Consider the following 18,462-nt stretch of genomic DNA (forward strand, 5'->3'; position numbering starts at 1 on the left):
GTATCATAGCGAGTAGTTTTGCTGCCCTAAAAATTCTTTTTCCCCTCTTCCTCCCTCCCTCCTCAATGTCTGGCAATATCTGATTGCATACTGTCTCCCTAGTTGGCCTTTTCCCAGTAGCTGGAATCAGACATTATCTGGCATTTTTGGTTGCTTTCCTTCAATTAGCAATGAGCATGCAAGTTTCTTTCCATGTCATTTTCTGACTTTATGGCTCCTGTCTGTCTTTCTTTGTGGTACTGGGGTGGAACCTAGGACATTGGCATTATACCTCTGAGCTATACTTCCAGTCATATTTTATTATTTTGAAACTGGGTCTCACTAAGTTGCAGAGGCTGGCAGAACCTTCAATATTCCTGTCTCAGCCTCCCCAGTACTGGGATTTCAGGTGTGCACTACCATGCCTCATTCTACTAAAACTTTTTTTTTCTTTTTCTTTTTTTCTTTTCCTTTTCTGGTACTGGGGGAACGTAGAGGCTTTCTACCTCTGGGCTATAGGCCCAGACCTATTTTATATTTTTATTTGGAAACAGGGTCTAAGTTTCCGAGAGCCTCACTAAGTATCTGAGACTGGCTTCAAATCTGCAGGATCCTCCTGTCTCAGCCTCCCAAGCACGGGGATTACAAGTGCGCACCACTACACCCGGCTCCCAGCCCAATTTTTTATTCTTTATTTTGAAACAGGTCTCACTGAGAGTTACAAAAGACCTCACTAAGTAGCTGAGGCTGTCCACAAACCACAGTCCTCCTGTCTCAGTCTCCCAAATGCTGAGATTAAAATTGTGCACCACCACGTCAGTTTACTTAAAATGTTTTCTTTTAATTTAAATTTATGATTATTTTATGATTATACTTTACATTAGCAGCTCTCCCTGTCCTTTCTTAATAGGCTTTCGAGAGTGGCAGAAGAGACAATCAAGGATTACTTTGAAGCTCGCCTTGCTCTACTGGAACCTGTGTTCCCAATAGCTTGTCATAGACTCTGTGAGGGGCCAGATTTCTCAACGGATTTCAGTTACAAACCCCCCCAGAACATACCAGAAGGTAAACCTATGCTTACCCTTAGTTTTTCTGTTTGATGTACGTACTATAAATATAAACTGATTCTTAGATAGAACCCTGTCCTTTGAACAAAAACTTACGGAAATGCCATCACATGTAATAAGTTTATAAAACAGTGTAGCAATAGAAGCCAGTCAGGCAAGAGAGAATTGTTCACCCCTGGTCCCTAGCTACTGTGAGGGCCCCATAGGGCATTGAGCCCTGCCTAGAGTATGGGATTGGGTCTTAATCACACCTGTATTGAGTATTGGTGGTACTGGGGTTCCTGGAAACCCTTCTACCTCCGGGCTACACTCCCAGACACCTATTTTTTATATTTTTATTTCGAAACAGGGTCTCTTAAGCCAGCATGGCTGGCTTCGAACCCGCGCGATCCTCCTGCCTCTGCCTCCCAAGCACGGGGATTACAAGTGTGCGCCACCACGCCCGGCGCAGAACTGGGGTTTATTTTTTATTTTTATTTTTTATTATTATTTTTTTTTATGGTACTGGGGGTGAAACCCAGAGGCTTTCTACTTCCGGGCTATACTCCCAAACCTATTTTATATTTTATTTGGAAACAGGGTCTCACTAAGTTGCTGAGAGCCTCACTCAGTAGCTGAGGCTGGCTTGGAACCTGTGCAGTCCTCCTGTCTCAGCCTCCCAAGCACGGGGATTATAAGCGTGCGCCACCACGCCCGGCTTAGCTTCTAGATTCTAAGGCTAGAATCTTTTTCTACAAATTTTATTATTACTAATAGACTTTGCCCTCTTAAAAAGCAAGTTTTAGAAGCAAAGGAGACTTGAGCCCTCCTTCCTTGCTGTTTGGGGAGGCAGGACCTCGCCTACCTGGGACACCGCGGCTGCATCCCTAAGGGCCTGGCGACTGTAGGAAGGTGGGCTCTAACTGTTTAACACCTCCGTCCCCATGAAAACCATGCATTCAGTAATCGAAAGTTTATGGAGGAAAACAGCCCAGTTTTACCAATTGAAAATAGCCAGTTGTGACGTCTTAGTGTTTAGTGAACTTGGCATTAAAGAATCCAAGTTTGAACTAGGCACAGGAATGCACACTTGTCATCCCAGTACTTGGGAGGCTGAGACAGGAGGATTGCAGGTTCGAGGCCAGCCTTAGCAACTTAGACCCTGTTTCAAAATAATATACAGCCGGGGCTGAAGAAGTCTGGAGGTACAGTGCCCCTGGGTTCAGCTTCAAGTACCAAAAAAAAAAAAAAAAAAAAAAGACTATAAGGACTTGCAGTTTGGATTGTTCACCCCGTGCTCATGGCTGGGATGGGTCTTTTGGTGGACTTCCTGTGCCATAGCATGACTGGACTGATGGGGCCTGCTTTTTTTCTTATGTACATCGTCTGTATCTACCGGAATCGTGCGCATGTGCATGCTGGGGATGCAATCAAGGGCATTCTAACTCTGAGCTGGACTCCTAGCTCCCCGCCCACACACACATCCTTTCTTGGTGGTACTGGTGATGGAACGCAGGGGCATTCTACCTCTGAACTACACCCCCAGCCCTATTTTATTCTTTTATTTTGAAACAGGGTCTCAGTAAGTTGCAGAGGATGTCACTAAATTGCTGAGGCTGGCCACGAATCTGCAGTCCTCCTGTCTGCCTCCCAAGTACTGGGATTACAAACATGTGCCATTATGCCCAGCCTGACTGTGGCATGTTGAGTGGGCTGGTACAGTTCTTAAGGAACTATCGACATGTTATTGATACATAGTTTGACTAAAAAATGTGTATTGAAACTATTAGAAAATTGATCCAAGTACTCTGTCTGGTTTTGCTTATGAAATTTCAGTGTTTTGTGAGTGGAACTGAGTCAGGAACACATCTCCCTAAGACAACTCATTTTGTTCTGAAATAGCCCCTCCCTTTTTTTGTGTTTCTGGGATTGAACCCATGGGTATTCTGCCTCTGAGCTACACCCCCAGCCCTTTCTGTTTTTGAAACAGGGTCTCATTAAGTTTAGAGGTTGACTGAGACTGTCTCAGCCTCCCAAATACTAGGATTACAGACATATGCCACCACGCGCAGCTCAAAGTAGCTCTGGATGAGAAAGGCAGTGGTTAGCTACTGTCCTGATATTTTTGCTCCATTCCTGCAACCCCCAACCTCATATCCCCTGTGCTGCTGAGTGGAGCTGAGAAAAAAGATCAAGATCACCCCTACATTCCTTATAGGCCTCAGATCCCAGTGTTCCATGCAGGGAAGTTGTATTATGCAGCTAGAGATTAAAATTTGTCCCACTTCTAACAGCTTGAAGACAGTACCCTGCATGCCCTTTTTCCCCTGGGACTAGAGGAAATGACTTTCAGAGTCTTTTCCTCTTTTTCAAGGTCTCTTATTAATAACTAGCCTAAACCAATATTCTGTAATGTCAAAATTAATTGTACCAGAAAAAAAATTATACACTTCATACACCAATTTTTTGTTTCCTTAAGAGTACAAAACTGAGCTGGGTGTGGTGGCGCACGCTTGTAATCCCCGCATTTGGGAGGCTGAGATGGGAGGATCGCTGTTAGTGGACAGCCTCAGCTACTACTTAGTGAGGCCCTTTGCAACTCAGTGAGACTCTGTTTCAAAATAAAGAAGAAAAAGTAGGGCTGGGAGCTGGGCATGGTGGTGCACGCTTGTAATCCCAGCATTTGTAATTCCAGCATCCGGGAGGCTGAGACCGGAGGATCATGGTTCGCAGACAGCCTCAGCTACTGAGGCCCTCTGCAACTCAGTGAGACCCTGTTTCAAAATAAAGAATAAAAATTTGGGCAGGGTTGTAGCTCGGAGGTCAAATGCCTCTGGGTTCCAGCCCCAGACCCACCAAAAAAAAAAAAAAAAAAGTAGGGCTGGGGCTATAGCTCAGAGGTAGAATGCCCCTGGGTTCCATTCTCAGTTCTGCAAAAAAAGAAAAAGAAAAAGCGTACAGAGCTGGACTTGTTGGCACATGCTTGCAATCCTAGTGCTTGGGAGTCTGAGACAGGTTGGAGACAAGTCTCAGCAATGTAGCAAGACCATCAGCAACATTTTTCTTCCTTTTTTTTCCCCCTGTGTGTGATACTGGGGCTTAAACCCAGGGTTGATCTACCTCTGAGCTGTACCTCCAGCCCTATTTTATATTATTTATTTATTGTGGTACTAGGGATTGAACCCAGGGGCATTCTACCTCTGCCTCAGCCCTATTTTTCAATCTTTCTTTTTTTTTTTTTTTTTTTTTTTGCGGTACTGGGGATGGAACCCAGGGGCATTCTACCTCCGAGCTACACCCCCAGCCCTATTTTTTTTTTTTAATTCTTTTAAACCGGGTGTCACTGAGTTGCAAGCTAAGTAGCTGAGGCTGGCCACCAACCATGATCCTCCAGTCGAAGCCTCCCAAATGCTGGGATTACAAGTGTGTGCCACCACACCCTGCTCACTGTTTTTTGAAACAAGGTCTGTCTTACTAAATTACAGAGAACCTCACTAAGTAGCTGAGGCTGGCTGCAAACCAGTGATCCATCCTTGTCTCAGCCTCCCAAGTACTGGGATTACAAGCTTGCCCCACCATGCCCAGCCTCTTTTATTTTTTATTTTTGAAACGGAGTCTCTCTAAATTACAGAGGTCCTCACAAAATTGATGAGGCTGGCTGTGAACCTGTGATCCTCCTATCTCAGGCTTCCAAATATTAGGATTACAGGTGTGTGCTGTCATACTGGCTCTTTCTTTTTTTTTTGGCAGGGGTGGTTCTGGGAAACCCAGAAGCATTCTACCTCTTGAGTTACTCACCCAACACTTTTTTTTTTTTTCCCTATTTAATAACAGAGTCCCACCAAGTTGCAGAAGGTGGCATAAGATGCTGATGCTGGCCTTGAATCTGCAATTTTCCTGACTCAGCTTCCCAAGTATTGGAATTAAAAGCATGTTCCACCATGCCTGGTGACACTGTTTCAAAATTAAAAAATAAAATAGGGCTGGTTGTAGCTCTGAATTAGAATGCCACTGGGCTCTACCCCCAGTACCACACACACACAAATAATAAAAATTTTTGTTGAAAAATGGTTCCTAGCTGTGGTGGTACACACTTGTAATCCCAGTACTTGAGGGGCTGAGACAGGAGGATCGCAGGTTCACGGCCAGCCTCAACTACTTTGTGAGGCCTTCTGCAACTTAAGATGTTTTAAAAATTAGAAAATTTAAAAAAAAATTAAGCCTGGGGGTGTATCTTGGAGATAGAATGCCCCTGGATTTCATCCCCACTTCCACAAAAAATTTTTTAAAAACTCTTTGGAGGCTTGGTGTAGTGGCACATGCTTATAATCCCAGTACTTGAGAAGCTAAGACAGGAAGATCACAGGTTCACAGCCAGCCTCAGCTACTTGGTGAGGCTTCCACAACTTAGTGAGACCCTATTTAAAAATAAAGAATAAAAAATAGGACTGGGAGTGTAGCTTAGAGGTAGAATGCCCCTGGGTTCAAATCCACCCCCCCCCCAAAAAAAAGTTTTTGGATATAAGAATATTTTGGATATCTAGTAACAGGTTCATGAGGTTTTTTTTATTTTTTTGGTACTGGGGATGAAACCCAGGGACTTTCTGTCTCTGTGCTATATTACTAGATCTATTTTACATTTTATTTGGAAACAGGGTCTCACTAAGCTGCTGAGAGCCTCATTAAGTAGCTGAGGCTGGCTTTGAACCTGTGCGATCCTCCTGTCTCACCCTCCAAAGTACTGAGATTACAAGCGTGCGCCACCACGCCCAGCTAATCAGAGTATTTGGAAGAAGTAAATGATATGTGGAAGAAAATGGAAAGCCATTTAATTATTTATTTTATTTTATTTGTCGTATTGGGGATGGAACCCAGAAGCATTTACCTTGAAGCTACACCCCCAGCCCTATTCCCCCCCCCCCAGTGGTACTGGGGGTGGAACCCAGGGGCTTTCTATCTCCGGATTATACTTCCAGACCTATTTTATACTTTATTTGGAAACAGGGTCTCACTGAGTTGCTGAGAGCCTCACTCAGTAGCTACTAAGGCTGGCTTCGAACCTGTGCGATCCTCCTGTCTCAGCCTCGCAAGCACAGGGATTGTAAGCGTGCGCCACCACACCTGGCTTCCAGCCCTATTTTTTATTCTTTATTTTGAAATGGTCTCACTGAGTTGCAACGGTCCTCACTAAGTAGTAGCTGAGGCTGTCTGTTAACCCAGATCCTCCTGTCTCAGCCTCCCAAATGCTGGGATTGCAAGTGTGCGCTACCATGGCCAGCCTAGAAAGCCATTTAAAGCCACACCTAGATAGCCATAGAAATGGTAGAATGCATGCATTGAGCAGCAGTGTTAAATATTTTTGTTTTCAATCTAAAATAACTTCTGTTTAGAATTTTTGTTTTTTAGCACCGAGTAGAACCATAGGCTTTCTACCTCCGTCAACCCCCAGCCCTATATTTTATTCTTTATTTTGAAACAAGGTCTCACTAAGTAGCACTTAGTGAGTTGCAAAAGGCCTCACTATGTAGCTGAGGCTGTCCCCGAACTGTGATCCTCCTGTCTCAGCCTCCCAAATGCTGAGATTATAAGCTTGCGTCACCATGCCCGGCTTTAAAAAATTATTATAGGTTTCTCATACTCTTAAGATGGCCCTTGTTCTTTCTTAAATGTGTATCCCCACTTTCCTAAATAAACCTATCTCTGACTCTGGGGGAGGGAGAAATTTTTTTTTTCCTGTGGTACTCAGGATTGAAGCCAGGGGCATTCTACCTCTCGCTCTAACCCAGTCTATTTTTTTTTGTTGTTGTTTTTAAGTACTAGGGATTGAACCCAGGATCATTCTTCCTTCAACATACACCCCTGCCCTAATTTTTATTCTTTATCTTAAAATGGGGTCTTCTCAAGTAGCTGAGGCTGGCTTGCCAAACTGTGATCCTTCTTTCTCAGCCTCCCAACTACTGGGATTACAAGTGTGTACCACCACAGGCCCAGCCTTCTAATTTCTTTCCTTCTCTCCCTTCCTTCCTTCCTTTTTTTGGTGGTACTGGGGTTCCTGGAAGCCCTTCTACCTCCAGGCTACACTCCCAGACCTAGTTTGTGCTTTTTTATTTTTGGAAACAGGGTCTCTTAAGCCAGCATGGCTGGCTTCGAACCTGCATGATCCTCCTGACTCTGATCCTCTTGTCTCTGCCTCCCCAGCGCAGGGATTACAAGCATGCGCCACCATGCCCAGCCTAATTTCTTTCATTTTGAAACAGGGTCTCACTAAGTTTCTCAGAGTCTCCTTAAGTTGCTGAGGCTGGCCTTGAACCTGCAGCCCCCATCTCAGGCTCTCAAGTACTGGGATTACAAGTGTGTACCACCATGCCTGGCTAAAAATTGTTAAAGTCCTTTCAGAGATTGAACCCAGGAACTTAAGGGTGATAGGAAAGTACTCTATTCCTGAGCCACATCCCCAGCTTAACATCCTATTTGGGAGCTAATTAGTAGGGATTACTTGGACAAAAAGCAAATTGGGTCCGTTTGAAAACTGTGAACTAACACATGGGCATCAAGTTGGGTCCAATCTCCCCTTCAGCATCAGTGGTGGGCAGGCTTCCCCAGATAGGAAGGTCCAAAATGCAGACTCCTGAGCCACTGTGCTAACCCTCCTGTTTCCCCTCAGGCTCTGGCATCCTGCTCTTTATTTTCCATGCAAACTTTCTGGGTAAAGAAGTTATTGCTCGGCTTTGTGGACCCTGCAGTGTACAAGCCGTAGTTCTAAATGACAAATTTCAACTTCCTGTTTTTTTGGTAAGATTTTTCCATAGTGTAATAATACTCTTAAGTTTTTATGTTTAAATAAAATGGGGATTTTTATGTTCATTCAAAATATGATAAATTATCCAGTAAACTAGTTGTTGGGGATGAAGCAATACAGTACTCTGAAATACAAATTTCTAGTGCATGAGAAATATTATGTTTGTGTGGTGCTGGGGATGGAACCGAGGGGCATTCTACCTCTGAGTTATGCCCCCAGCCCTATTTTTTATTCTTTATTTCAAAACAGGGTCTGAGTTGCAGAGAGCCTAAGGTAGGCAGGCCATGAACCTGAGATACTCTTGTCTCAGCCTCCCAGGTACTGAGATCATAAGCATGTGCCACCATGCCCTGGCTTATTTTTTTTTTTTTATTTTGAAACAAGGTCTCTTCACTTCATTGCCAAAGCTGGTTTCAAGCTTGGGAGCCTCCTGTCTCAGCCTCCCAAGTACTGGGATTACAGGGTTGTGCTACTATGGTGTGGCTAATCATACTCATTTTTAAATATGAGGCCTCCTCCCACTATGGCAATTACAAATGTTAAAGAAAATTTGAAAGTGTTAGTAAATACCTAAATACTACCAGTGAGTGGTGTGTGTGTGTGTGTGTGTGTGTGTTTACTGGGTATTGAACCTAGAGGCAGTCTACTTCTGAAACTATACTCCTAACCCTATTTTGCTTATTTTTGTGGTACTGGGGTAGGAACCTTCTACCTCTGGGCTACATCATCAGCCCTATTTTTTTATTTGCTAACAGGGTCTCACCAAGGTGCTGATGCTGGCTTTGAACCTATGGCAGGAAACTCTCCAGTCTCAGGCTCCGAAGTGCTGGGATTACAAGCGTGTGCCACCACATTCGGCTCTTAATGTATATTTTAATAACTACACTTCTTTTTTTGTGTGTGTCTGGGGATGGAACCCAGAGGCATTTGACCTCTGAGCTGCATCCCCTGGCCCATTCTTTATCTTGAAACAGTGTCTCTCTGAGTTGCTGAGGGCCTGAGTGGCTGAGGCTGTCTGCGAACTGTGAACCTCCAGTCTCAGCCTCCTGAATGCTGGGATCACAAGCATGCGTCACCACACCTGGCTAATAACTATACTTCTTGCCATCAGCTACTTAGCGAAGACCTTCACAACTCAGAAAGACCCTGTTTCCAAAGTGTAGCTCAGAGGTACAATGCCCCTGGGTTCTATCCCAGTACCAAAATATTATTAAAAAGAAAAGGATGTGGTGCTCTAGATTATAATTCTTTTACTGCTTTTGGAATTCATTTCTTGGGCTGAATTAAGCATAATTTATTACATTAAATCTTAAGAGATCTGTAGTATGTATTCTAACCCTATATATGTATTTGCGTGTGTGTGTGTGTGTGTGTGTGTGTGTGTGTGTGTGTGTAGCAGCAGTAGTAGCAGAGGCAGTGGCAGCAGCAGGGGAAGGGATAGATCTAAGGGGATTCTACCTCTGAGCCTTGTTTTGAAACAAAGTCTAGCTAGGTTGCCAAGGCTGGCCTTGAACCTAAGATCCTATTTTAGCCTCCCAAATATAGGAATTACAGGTTTATACCCCATGCCTGGCTAATTTGTTTCTTTTTTAAAAGTCAGCTGAGATTCTGTTTCAAAGTAAACAGGGGTGGGGGTGGGGAGGTGTTCATCTTCCTAAATAATCCTCATGTAGGTTCCATCAAGTACCAAAAAAGAGTGTATGTATGTAATCTTTCTTACACTACTGAAATCTTAGTGGTATTAGCTATACTTAGGGGCAACATAGGGTCCTTTCTCAAAATAAAAGGGCTAAGGGTTTAGCCCTGGGTTTCACCTTCAGCGTAAAAAAAAGTTTTAAAGTCTGTTAAAAGATGGGGCGTGGTGGTGCACACTTATAATCCCAGTACTTGGGAGGCTGAGACAGAAGGATCAAAGGTTTGAAGTCAGCCTCAGCAATTTAGTGACCTCCGAGATTCACCCGCCCCCACAAAATTAGAGCTGGGGGTATAGCACAGAGGTAGACTGCCCTGGGTTCAATCCCTAGTATCAACGCCCCCAAAAAACACTTTTGATGTAGAAATTTTTCTTAAAAAATACTAACTTCATTCTCTTATCCTTTTTCTCTCCAGGATAGTCATTTTGTTTATTCCTTCAGCCCTGTTGCAGGTCTCAACAACCTCTTCATAAGGTTGACAGAAGCACCCTCTGCCAAGGTGAAACCTGTGTTTCCTGTTTAAGTAGCATTGCTGCCCTAGACTGCTTTGTGATCATAAGCAAAAACTCCCAGAATGCCCCTGGGTTTCTGGGAACTTCATTGAGCCCTTCTTGGAAGCAAGTTTCCCCCAGGCAGGGGCTGGAGGCACTCTTTTGAAACTCCCTCTGGGAGTAGAAGGGACAAGTAGTAGAGGCTGAATGCTATTCTAGGCATTGGTACTAAATGTCACCTTTCTGTGGGTAACACTTGGAATTCTTTTCTACTGAGGTAGCAGCAAGGCCAGGCCTGGGCCAAGTTGTCTGTGCTGACACATGCATGTCTGTCCCCAGGTAAAGCTGCTTATTGGCGCCTACAGGGTGCAGCTCCAGTGACCCGGCACTTCAGTACTCTGCTCACACGACTCCGACACTTTCTGTGAAGCAGTCTGTAATCCTCAGATGTAAAGATTGAGCCTGTCTCCTGTGGTAACTTATAAGGGACGTGGTGGCTTTGCTATGTGTGAAATACAAATGGAGTTTTTGCAGCATTCTCAACTCTTAGCCTTGTATCTGGACTGCGTATTTCATTTTCCACAGTGTGGAATGATACATGAGGACTATTTACGAAGATTAAAGAAAGTTTTAATTAACTCCAAAATTCCTACAGGCCCTGGTTTGTGTTTATTTGCAGTACTGTGGATTGAACCCAGGGGCATTCTGCCATTGAGCTACACCCCCAGTCCTAGTTTTTATTCTTTATTTTGAAACGGTCTCACTAAGTTGCGGACGGCATAAGTAACAGCCTGGGCACAGACCTGTGATCCTCCTCTCTCAGCTTCCCAAGTACTGGGATTACATTAGTGCAATACCACACCAGGCTTGAGTTTGTGTTTAAGATAAGAAGAGGTGCAAAGTGCTTCCAGCAGAGCCAGCACACTGTGCATAGCTCACCTTGTGCAAAGCCCTCCCCCGTCTGTCCAGACCAATATGCATGAAGCCTGGGCATAAAATGTGTCTGGTCTGTTTCTTGTTGGAATTCATTGAGTGATTTTGAAATGACAGTTTGTCCAGGTTTTGAAATTCAAAACACTGGGAAGTGAGGTGCTTTAGGCTCAGTCGAGCCTTGTACCACTGTAGAGTTAGCACTGTTCACAGGACTCACAACTCTTGAAAATATTTGGCAAAACTAGTTGGGTGAAGAGATCTATCATCCCAGTATTTGGGAGTGAGACATGAAGTTCTCAGGTTCAAGGCCAGCCTCAGCAACATGATAAAACCCTGTTTCAAAACAAAACAAAAGGGGTTGGAGGTATAGCTCAGAGATAAAATATCAGCTGGGCGTGGTGGCGCATGCTTGTAATCCCAGAACTTGGGAAGCTGACACAGGAGGATTGCACAGGTTCAAAGCCAGTCTCAGCAACTTTGTGAGACCCTATTTCCAAATAAAATATAAAATAGGTCTGGGGTTATAGCCCAGAGTAGGAAAGCCCCTGGGTTCCATCCTCAGTACCACTAAATAATAAACAAACCTAGAGAAACAGGTTAAGGAAAACGGTCAAAAAGCACAGGACACAGAATACCATTTTTATTTTATTTGTACTAGGGATTGAACCTAGGAGCGCTGTACTGCTAACATATACCCATCCTTTTTTATTTTGCAACACAATCTCACTAAGCTGCTGAGGCTGTTCTTGAATCTCTTCTCATGGACTGGAATTACAGGTGGGCACCACCACACTCAGCTTATGCAACAGCATATTAGCCCAATACATGGAATAAAAAGAAATTTTGAAATTTTTAACGTTTCATACAACTACTATATATGTAATACTGTATAAATTTTAATCTTTTAGATTAAGTAGATTCAGAAAAGACGCACTGAAACTGGTTTTCCCTCTAACTATGGTCAGGTTGGAAAACCAGCAGCAGCAGAGGTCAGCAGTGTATGCAGGACATATTAAAGAAGAGCCAGGCAATCCCAGTACTTAAGAGGCTGAGAAAGGAGGATCGCAGGTTCAAAACCGGACTTAGTGGGGCTCTCAGAAACCTAGTGAGACCCTGTTTCCAAATAAACTGTCTGTGGATACTGTTGTCATTGTGCACTTGGCCTGGCACTCACCTCAATTCCACCTGTAAGATGAGCACACCTGTTACTACGATTAGTCATCTGCCTGTGCTCAGACCTAAAACTTGCCCTGCTCACCTGTGCCAGACTACACACGCCTTGGTAAACACAGGCATTTTGGCTTCCCCAGGAATACCAAAAGTGCTACTTCCTTTCTTATGCCAGGGATCAGACACAGAACCTTGTGTCAGGCAAGCTCTTAACACCGAAAATGACTGCCCATAATTTCATAGTAGAGGGGCAGTCTCAATCCTTAATGTTCCAAATTGCAAGGAGGCAGGTGGATATGTTGTTCATTATTTTTGAATTCGTAGACTTAAATTCCATTTGTTTAAAAAAAAAAAAATAACACCCTGATTATAAATGAGATTCCATTTGAAGTGCAGGAAATGCTCCCTTGGGACCTCAGTGTCCTGATCACTCATACATCCATGAACTGCTTGTGCAATGTTCATTCATAAACAAGGTTTCCTGGATCATTAAAAGCACTTTGCTCACGATGTCAAGATACCTGCAAAGGAGACACATTCTTCAATAGCAAACAAGAACTAATATGCACAATATATTTTACTTCCTTATGGTACTAGGAATTGAACCCAGGAGAGGGCTCTTACCCCTAAGTTATATCCCAGCCCTTTTTATTTTTTACTTTGGTCTCTAACCTAGAAAAATAATTTACTGGACTAAAATCATGGAGCAGCCAACCTAAAAAAATAGTCAAGACCCCAGTCCACACTATTTGTCCTATAAAAAAATCTGATTCAATGGCTTCCACTACTAGGGTCCTACTGGAGCCTTATAAGCTTAGGTTGCTTGAGTACCTGAAGAGATAAATATGTCATTAAATGTCAATACTAGTAGCAAATGTAGTGATTTGGACAGTGTCCTTGTCCCGGTACAAGGTTGCATTGCCTGGGTGGAAACTCAGAAACACAAGTCCCACATTGGTGTGGTGGCACACACTTGTCACCCCAGTACTTGAGAGGTTGAGACAGGAGAAATCACAGGTGTGAGACCAGCACCAGGAACTTACTGAGGCCCTGAGCAACTTAGACACTCTGGGGGTGTAGCTCAGAGGTAGAATACCCCTGGGTTCAATCTCTAAACCCTAGGCCTAAATCCACAAGGGATTTAGCATCTAATGGACCTTCCAAGGGGTTCTGTGTGGGGGAGTCCAAGGAGATGAACTGTCTGTTAGGGGTTTTGTGGCTGTGCAGTGCTGGGGATGGAAAGAGAAAAATGCTCTGCTGCTGACACACACTGTATGAAGCCACATAAAACCAAGAAAAACCTGCTTTGGGACTGTGAGGCCTGGGTTTTAGCTCCAGCAATGAAAAGGAGATTAGGAAGGTAAGGGGGTATGGGAATGGAACCCAGGGGCATTCTACCTCCAAATAACACCCCAGCCCTATTTTTTATTCTTTATTTTGAAACAAGGTCTCACTGAGTTGCAAAGAGCCTCACTAAGTAGCTGAAGCTGTCTGTGAACTGCAATCCTCCTGTCTCCGCCTCCCAAATGCTGAGATTACAAGTGTGCACCACCACACTGGGCCTTTGTCCCAGCTCTTTAAAGGTTCATCTTTTATTTTCACTAGAATTAAATCTTTAGTATTTAGATAATCTTAACTTTCTTTACGTATCTTCCCATTTCTTTTCATGACTTTCTTAGATGAAATATTTCATAGAAAGCACTTATTTCAGATAACTATATAAGGCCACAGCCGAGCTGCGGCAGAGATCCCTACGTGCACTGGGGTTTTTTCCTTCTCCATATTTTGTGGTGTTGATTCAAATTTTATTTAAAAAGGGACATGTTAATATATTATTTTACATACAAATACATAGCAATTTGAAAATTTGATACCACAAAATGTCCATAAGACAGTATGTCAAGATAGCTATGTTAGCATTTGAAAAGGCAATTCTAAAAAAAAATATTTTTTTTTTTTTGGTGGTACACGGGTGGAACCCAGAGGCTTTCTACCTCCGGGCTATACTCTCAGACCTACTTTATATTTTATTTGGAAACAGGGTCTCCATTTGGAAACAGCCTCACTAAGTAGCTGAGGCTGGCTTTGAACCTGTGAGATCCTCCCGTCTCAGCCTCCCAAGCACTGGAATTACAAAGGTAAGCCACCACGCCCAACTAAAATAACATTTCCTAGACCCACTAGTGTAACACTAAGCCTCCTAAAATTTTGTCTAAGCCAGGCATGGGTCTATTTTATGACTACATGTTCCAGGCATGTTTGGTGGTGCAACCCTATAATTTCAGTACTTGGGAGGCTGAGACAGGAGGTTCAAAGGTCAGGACTAGCTTCAACAAGTAGTAAGACTCATCAACCTAGCAAGACTGTTTTCAAAAATAAAATAGAGATTAGGGTGTAGTTGAGAGGTAGAAGCCCCTGGGTTCAATCCCCCATACCACGAAAAACAAACAAACAAATAAATAAATAAATATAAACCAATGCTGGCACACCTACCAAACACAAAGAATCCGAATCAAACAGCACACAGGGAAGATGGCACCGCCAAATGGATGTGAATGCTGCATGGATGGCCTGAGTATGGTTGCTTGCTGCCCTCTGCAAACTCTGGAAGCTGAGAGAGTTCAGAAGCTTCAGCCATGCTCCCTTCCAGTATCCTAAGAACACAATAAAATCTGACTCAGCCTTTTAAAAATCAATCACATGTCTTATCCCTTAAAAATTCTTAAGAGTTATCAAGTTTAAGATACCATTTAGTGATACATGATTTGATTATATTCCAAAGGACAATTAACAACTGAAAATGCATTTAACTATTAGGTCCTAAAAATTGAGTAATTTTTAATTTGTTAAGCCAAAATATTAAAAATAATTTTTGCTGAATCTTTATTTCCTTAGGCTCTTTTATAATAAAAGGGTTATTGGCCCCTCCACACAACATAGTAAGAAACCTTATAATACAAAATCATATGAAAGTGGGACATGGCGGCATAGACCTGTAATGTTAGTACACAGGAGGCTGAGACAGAAGGAGCACAGATTCACTTAGTAAGGCCTTCAGCACCTAGTGAGACCGTTTCCAAATACAAATAAATTTGGGCTGGAGGAGCTTGGACAAAGAGTGCTCCTGGAATTTGATCTTCCGCACACCACCAAAAAAATCACATAAAGAATCTTAATTCCTACAAAATCTACAAAACATGCCAAAGAAGGATGTGCACTGCAGCGCCCTGCCATGCTCCCCCAGAAGCCCTTACCAATGTTCAGTAAACAGGACGCACAGAAGATCGTTCCTTGGGAGTAGGTTGATGTTATTATGTCACCCATGCAAATCTTAGTTTACAACATAGATAAAATAACACATTACTACACAATTTCAGTGTAAGAACACAGAGATACGTGTTTTGTTGGGGTTTTTTTTTTTTTTTTTTTTTGAGACTGGCATAGTGGCACAACCTATAATCCCAGTACATGGGAGACTGAGAAAGGAGGATCATAGCTGAGATGCCAGCCTAAGCAACCTAGAAAGTCTCTGATTCTGCTGGGTTTATGTAACTGCAGATACCGGGTATCAGTACTGTTTTCAAGCTGGGGGTGGTGGTGCACATTTGTAATCTCAGTAGTAGGGAGACTGAAACAAGAGGATCACAGGTTCGAGGACAACCTCAACAAGTAGTGAGAATCTCATCAACCTAGCAAGCCTCTGTTTCAAAATAAAAAAATAGGGCTGAGGGGTGTAGCTAACTGGTTAGAATGCTCCTGGGTTCAATCTCAAGTACCCCAACACACTGAGATCTCAAATTCATAAACACTTCACACCTTCACAAACGTATATGTAAAATATGCATGCAAAACATATATACAAGCTAGCACTTGTAATGACAGTACTTAGGAGGTTCAGACAGAAGAATCGCAGGTTCACAGCCAGCCTTGACTTAGTAAGACCCTGTTTCTAAATAAAATGAAATAAGAGTAGGGTAGCTCAGAGGTAGAATGGCCCTCAATACCATCCCAGTACCATTAGAAAAAAACAAATATACATTGCCGGGTGTGGTGGCCCACACATGTAATCCTAGTATTTTGGAGGCTGAGACGGGAGGATTGCAGACTCAAGGTCAGTCGACAACTTAAGGAGACCCTGCCTAAAAAGAAAAATGGGGCATGGTAGCACAGGCTTTTAATTCCAGTGGGAGGCTAAGAAAGGAGGATTTGCAGGTTCTCCACCAGGTTCAGCTATGTAAATGAAGCTCTTGTTTCAAAATGAGTAAGAAATAGGGCTGGGGGATTAGCTCCAAGGTAGAAGGCCCCTGGGGTCAATCCTCAGTACCACACACACAATATATATACACATACACATACAAATTTGCACATGCTCTACAGGAAGGATCACATATCTGTTAACGTACCTCATTGATACAGGAACCACAGTCCCTGTTATAAAGCTATAAATGCTATCTTTTATACACTTCCACCAACTGGCATTCTACTACACAAGACATCTGTTGGAGATGTGCTCCTAAATTCATCTGTGTTCCTAAGTTGGTTTTTTATTTCCTACATATATATCTTTGGTAAGGTTAAAGTAAATGAGAAAAATAAACCCATAAAACCAAACTGGACTTCTGGTTCTTCTTCTGGTGCTGGAGATTGAGCTTACGGCAGTCTACTTCACTCTATATTGAGCTATATCTCTGGGTTTCTGTGCCACAAAAGCTCAGCAACATTTAGTTCTTTAAAGTGTGGCATAAAACTGAGTGTGGTGGCGCACACTTGTAATCCCAATACATGGGAGGCTGAGACCGGAGGATCGCAGGTTTGCGGCCAGCCTCAGCTGCTTAGTGAGGCCCTCTGCAACTCAGTGAGACTCGGTTTCAAAACAAAGAATAAAAATAGAGGGCAGGGGGTGTAGCTCAGAGGTTGAATGCCCCTGGATTCCATCCCCAGACCCGCAAAAAAAAAAAAAAAAGAGCAACAAGGTATAATGAAAATAAGTGCCAAGTGTTTCTCCAATAGCTCAGAAAAGAATGGTCCTGGGTTCAATCCCCAGTACCAAAAACAGCCATCTATGGTGGTCAACAAAACAGTGGTCCTCTGCTGTGGATGGACAGATTGGAAAGGCGCTCACAAGAAAGTCTCCAGCTTATGAACACTGGAGCCATACAACAAAAAACACGATCCTTTTTTTTTCCTTTTTTTGCAGTATTGGGGGGTAGAACCAGGGGCATTATACCTCCAAGCTACACTTCCAGCACTATTTTGGATTCTTTATTTTGAAACGGGCTCACTAAATTGCAGAGGGCCTCACAAGTTGCTGAGGCTGGCCGTGAACCTGGGATCCTCCTGTCTCAGCCTCCCAAATACTGGGATTATAAGCGTGCACCACCACACCTGGCCACACAAACTTTTAATAAATGACAGGTAGTAGTCCAATGATTTCAGAGACAAAATTTTAAAGTCTTTCACAGAAAATTAGTTTCAAGTTCATGAAGCAACTCAGAATTGGGAAATAACCTGAAAAAAATATCGGGTTTAAATATAAAGAATCATTTATAGAAATGACCTGGAAGTTTAGAAAAATACTACAGAAAAGATTAGACATCCCGCAGGGCGTGGTGGCGCACACTTGTAATCCCAGCATTCGGGAGGCTGAGACCGGAGTATTGCAGTTTGCAGACAGCCTCAGCTACTTAGTGAGGCCCTCTGCAACTCAGTGAGACCCGGTTTCAAAATAAAGAAGAAAAAATAAGGCAGGGGGTGTAGCTTGGAGGTTGAATGGACCTGGGTTCCATCCCCAGACCTGCCAAAAAAAAAAAAAAAAGATTAAACATCCCAACATAGAAAAGAACTTGACATAAACCAGGCATGGTGGTCCACACTTATAATCCTAATACTTGGGAGGCTGAGACAAGAGGATTGAAGGCTTGAGGACAACCTCAGCAAGTAGTGAGACTCTCATCAACCTAGGGAGAACCTGTTTCCAAATAAAAATTGGCCTGGAGATGTAGCCTGAAGACAGAATGCCTCTGGGTTCAATTCTGTCACACACACACATAAGCCAGGTGTGGTGGCACACGATTGTAATCCCAAAATTTGGGAGGCTGAAATGGGAGGATCACGGTTCATGGACAGCCTCAGCTACTTAGTGAGGCCCCTTGCAACTTAGGCCCAGTTTCAAAATAAATAAAAAATAGGGCTAGGGGCATAGCTCAGAGGAAGAATGCCCCTGGGTTCCATCCCCAGTTCTGCCAAAAAAAAAAAAAAACTTAATGTATAAATGGATTTTTTTTGGGGGGGGGAGTCTGGGGATGGAACCCAGGCGCATTCGACCTCTGAGCTATACCCTCTGCCTTATA

General features: G+C 43.2%; 1 protein-coding gene across 1 annotated transcript in view; it reads left to right on the forward strand.

The window, feature by feature from the left end:
• MPHOSPH8 (M-phase phosphoprotein 8) overlaps positions 1–10,390 on the forward strand; it is a gene marked incomplete at both ends in the record, with an annotated part of 50,572 nt that extends 40,182 nt beyond the window's left edge. Inside the window, 4 exons of the mRNA XM_080689415.1 lie at positions 890–1,044; positions 7,690–7,817; positions 9,934–10,017; positions 10,349–10,390. Of these exons, the coding sequence (XP_080545541.1) occupies positions 890–1,044; positions 7,690–7,817; positions 9,934–10,017; positions 10,349–10,390 (409 nt within the window). The remainder of the gene's footprint in view (positions 1–889; positions 1,045–7,689; positions 7,818–9,933; positions 10,018–10,348) is intronic.
• Between the last annotated feature and the right edge of the window lie 8,072 nt (positions 10,391–18,462).

The sequence above is a fragment of the Muscardinus avellanarius genome (assembly GCF_963383645.1).
Source record: "Muscardinus avellanarius genome assembly, chromosome: 2".
Taxonomy (NCBI): domain Eukaryota; kingdom Metazoa; phylum Chordata; class Mammalia; order Rodentia; family Gliridae; genus Muscardinus; species Muscardinus avellanarius.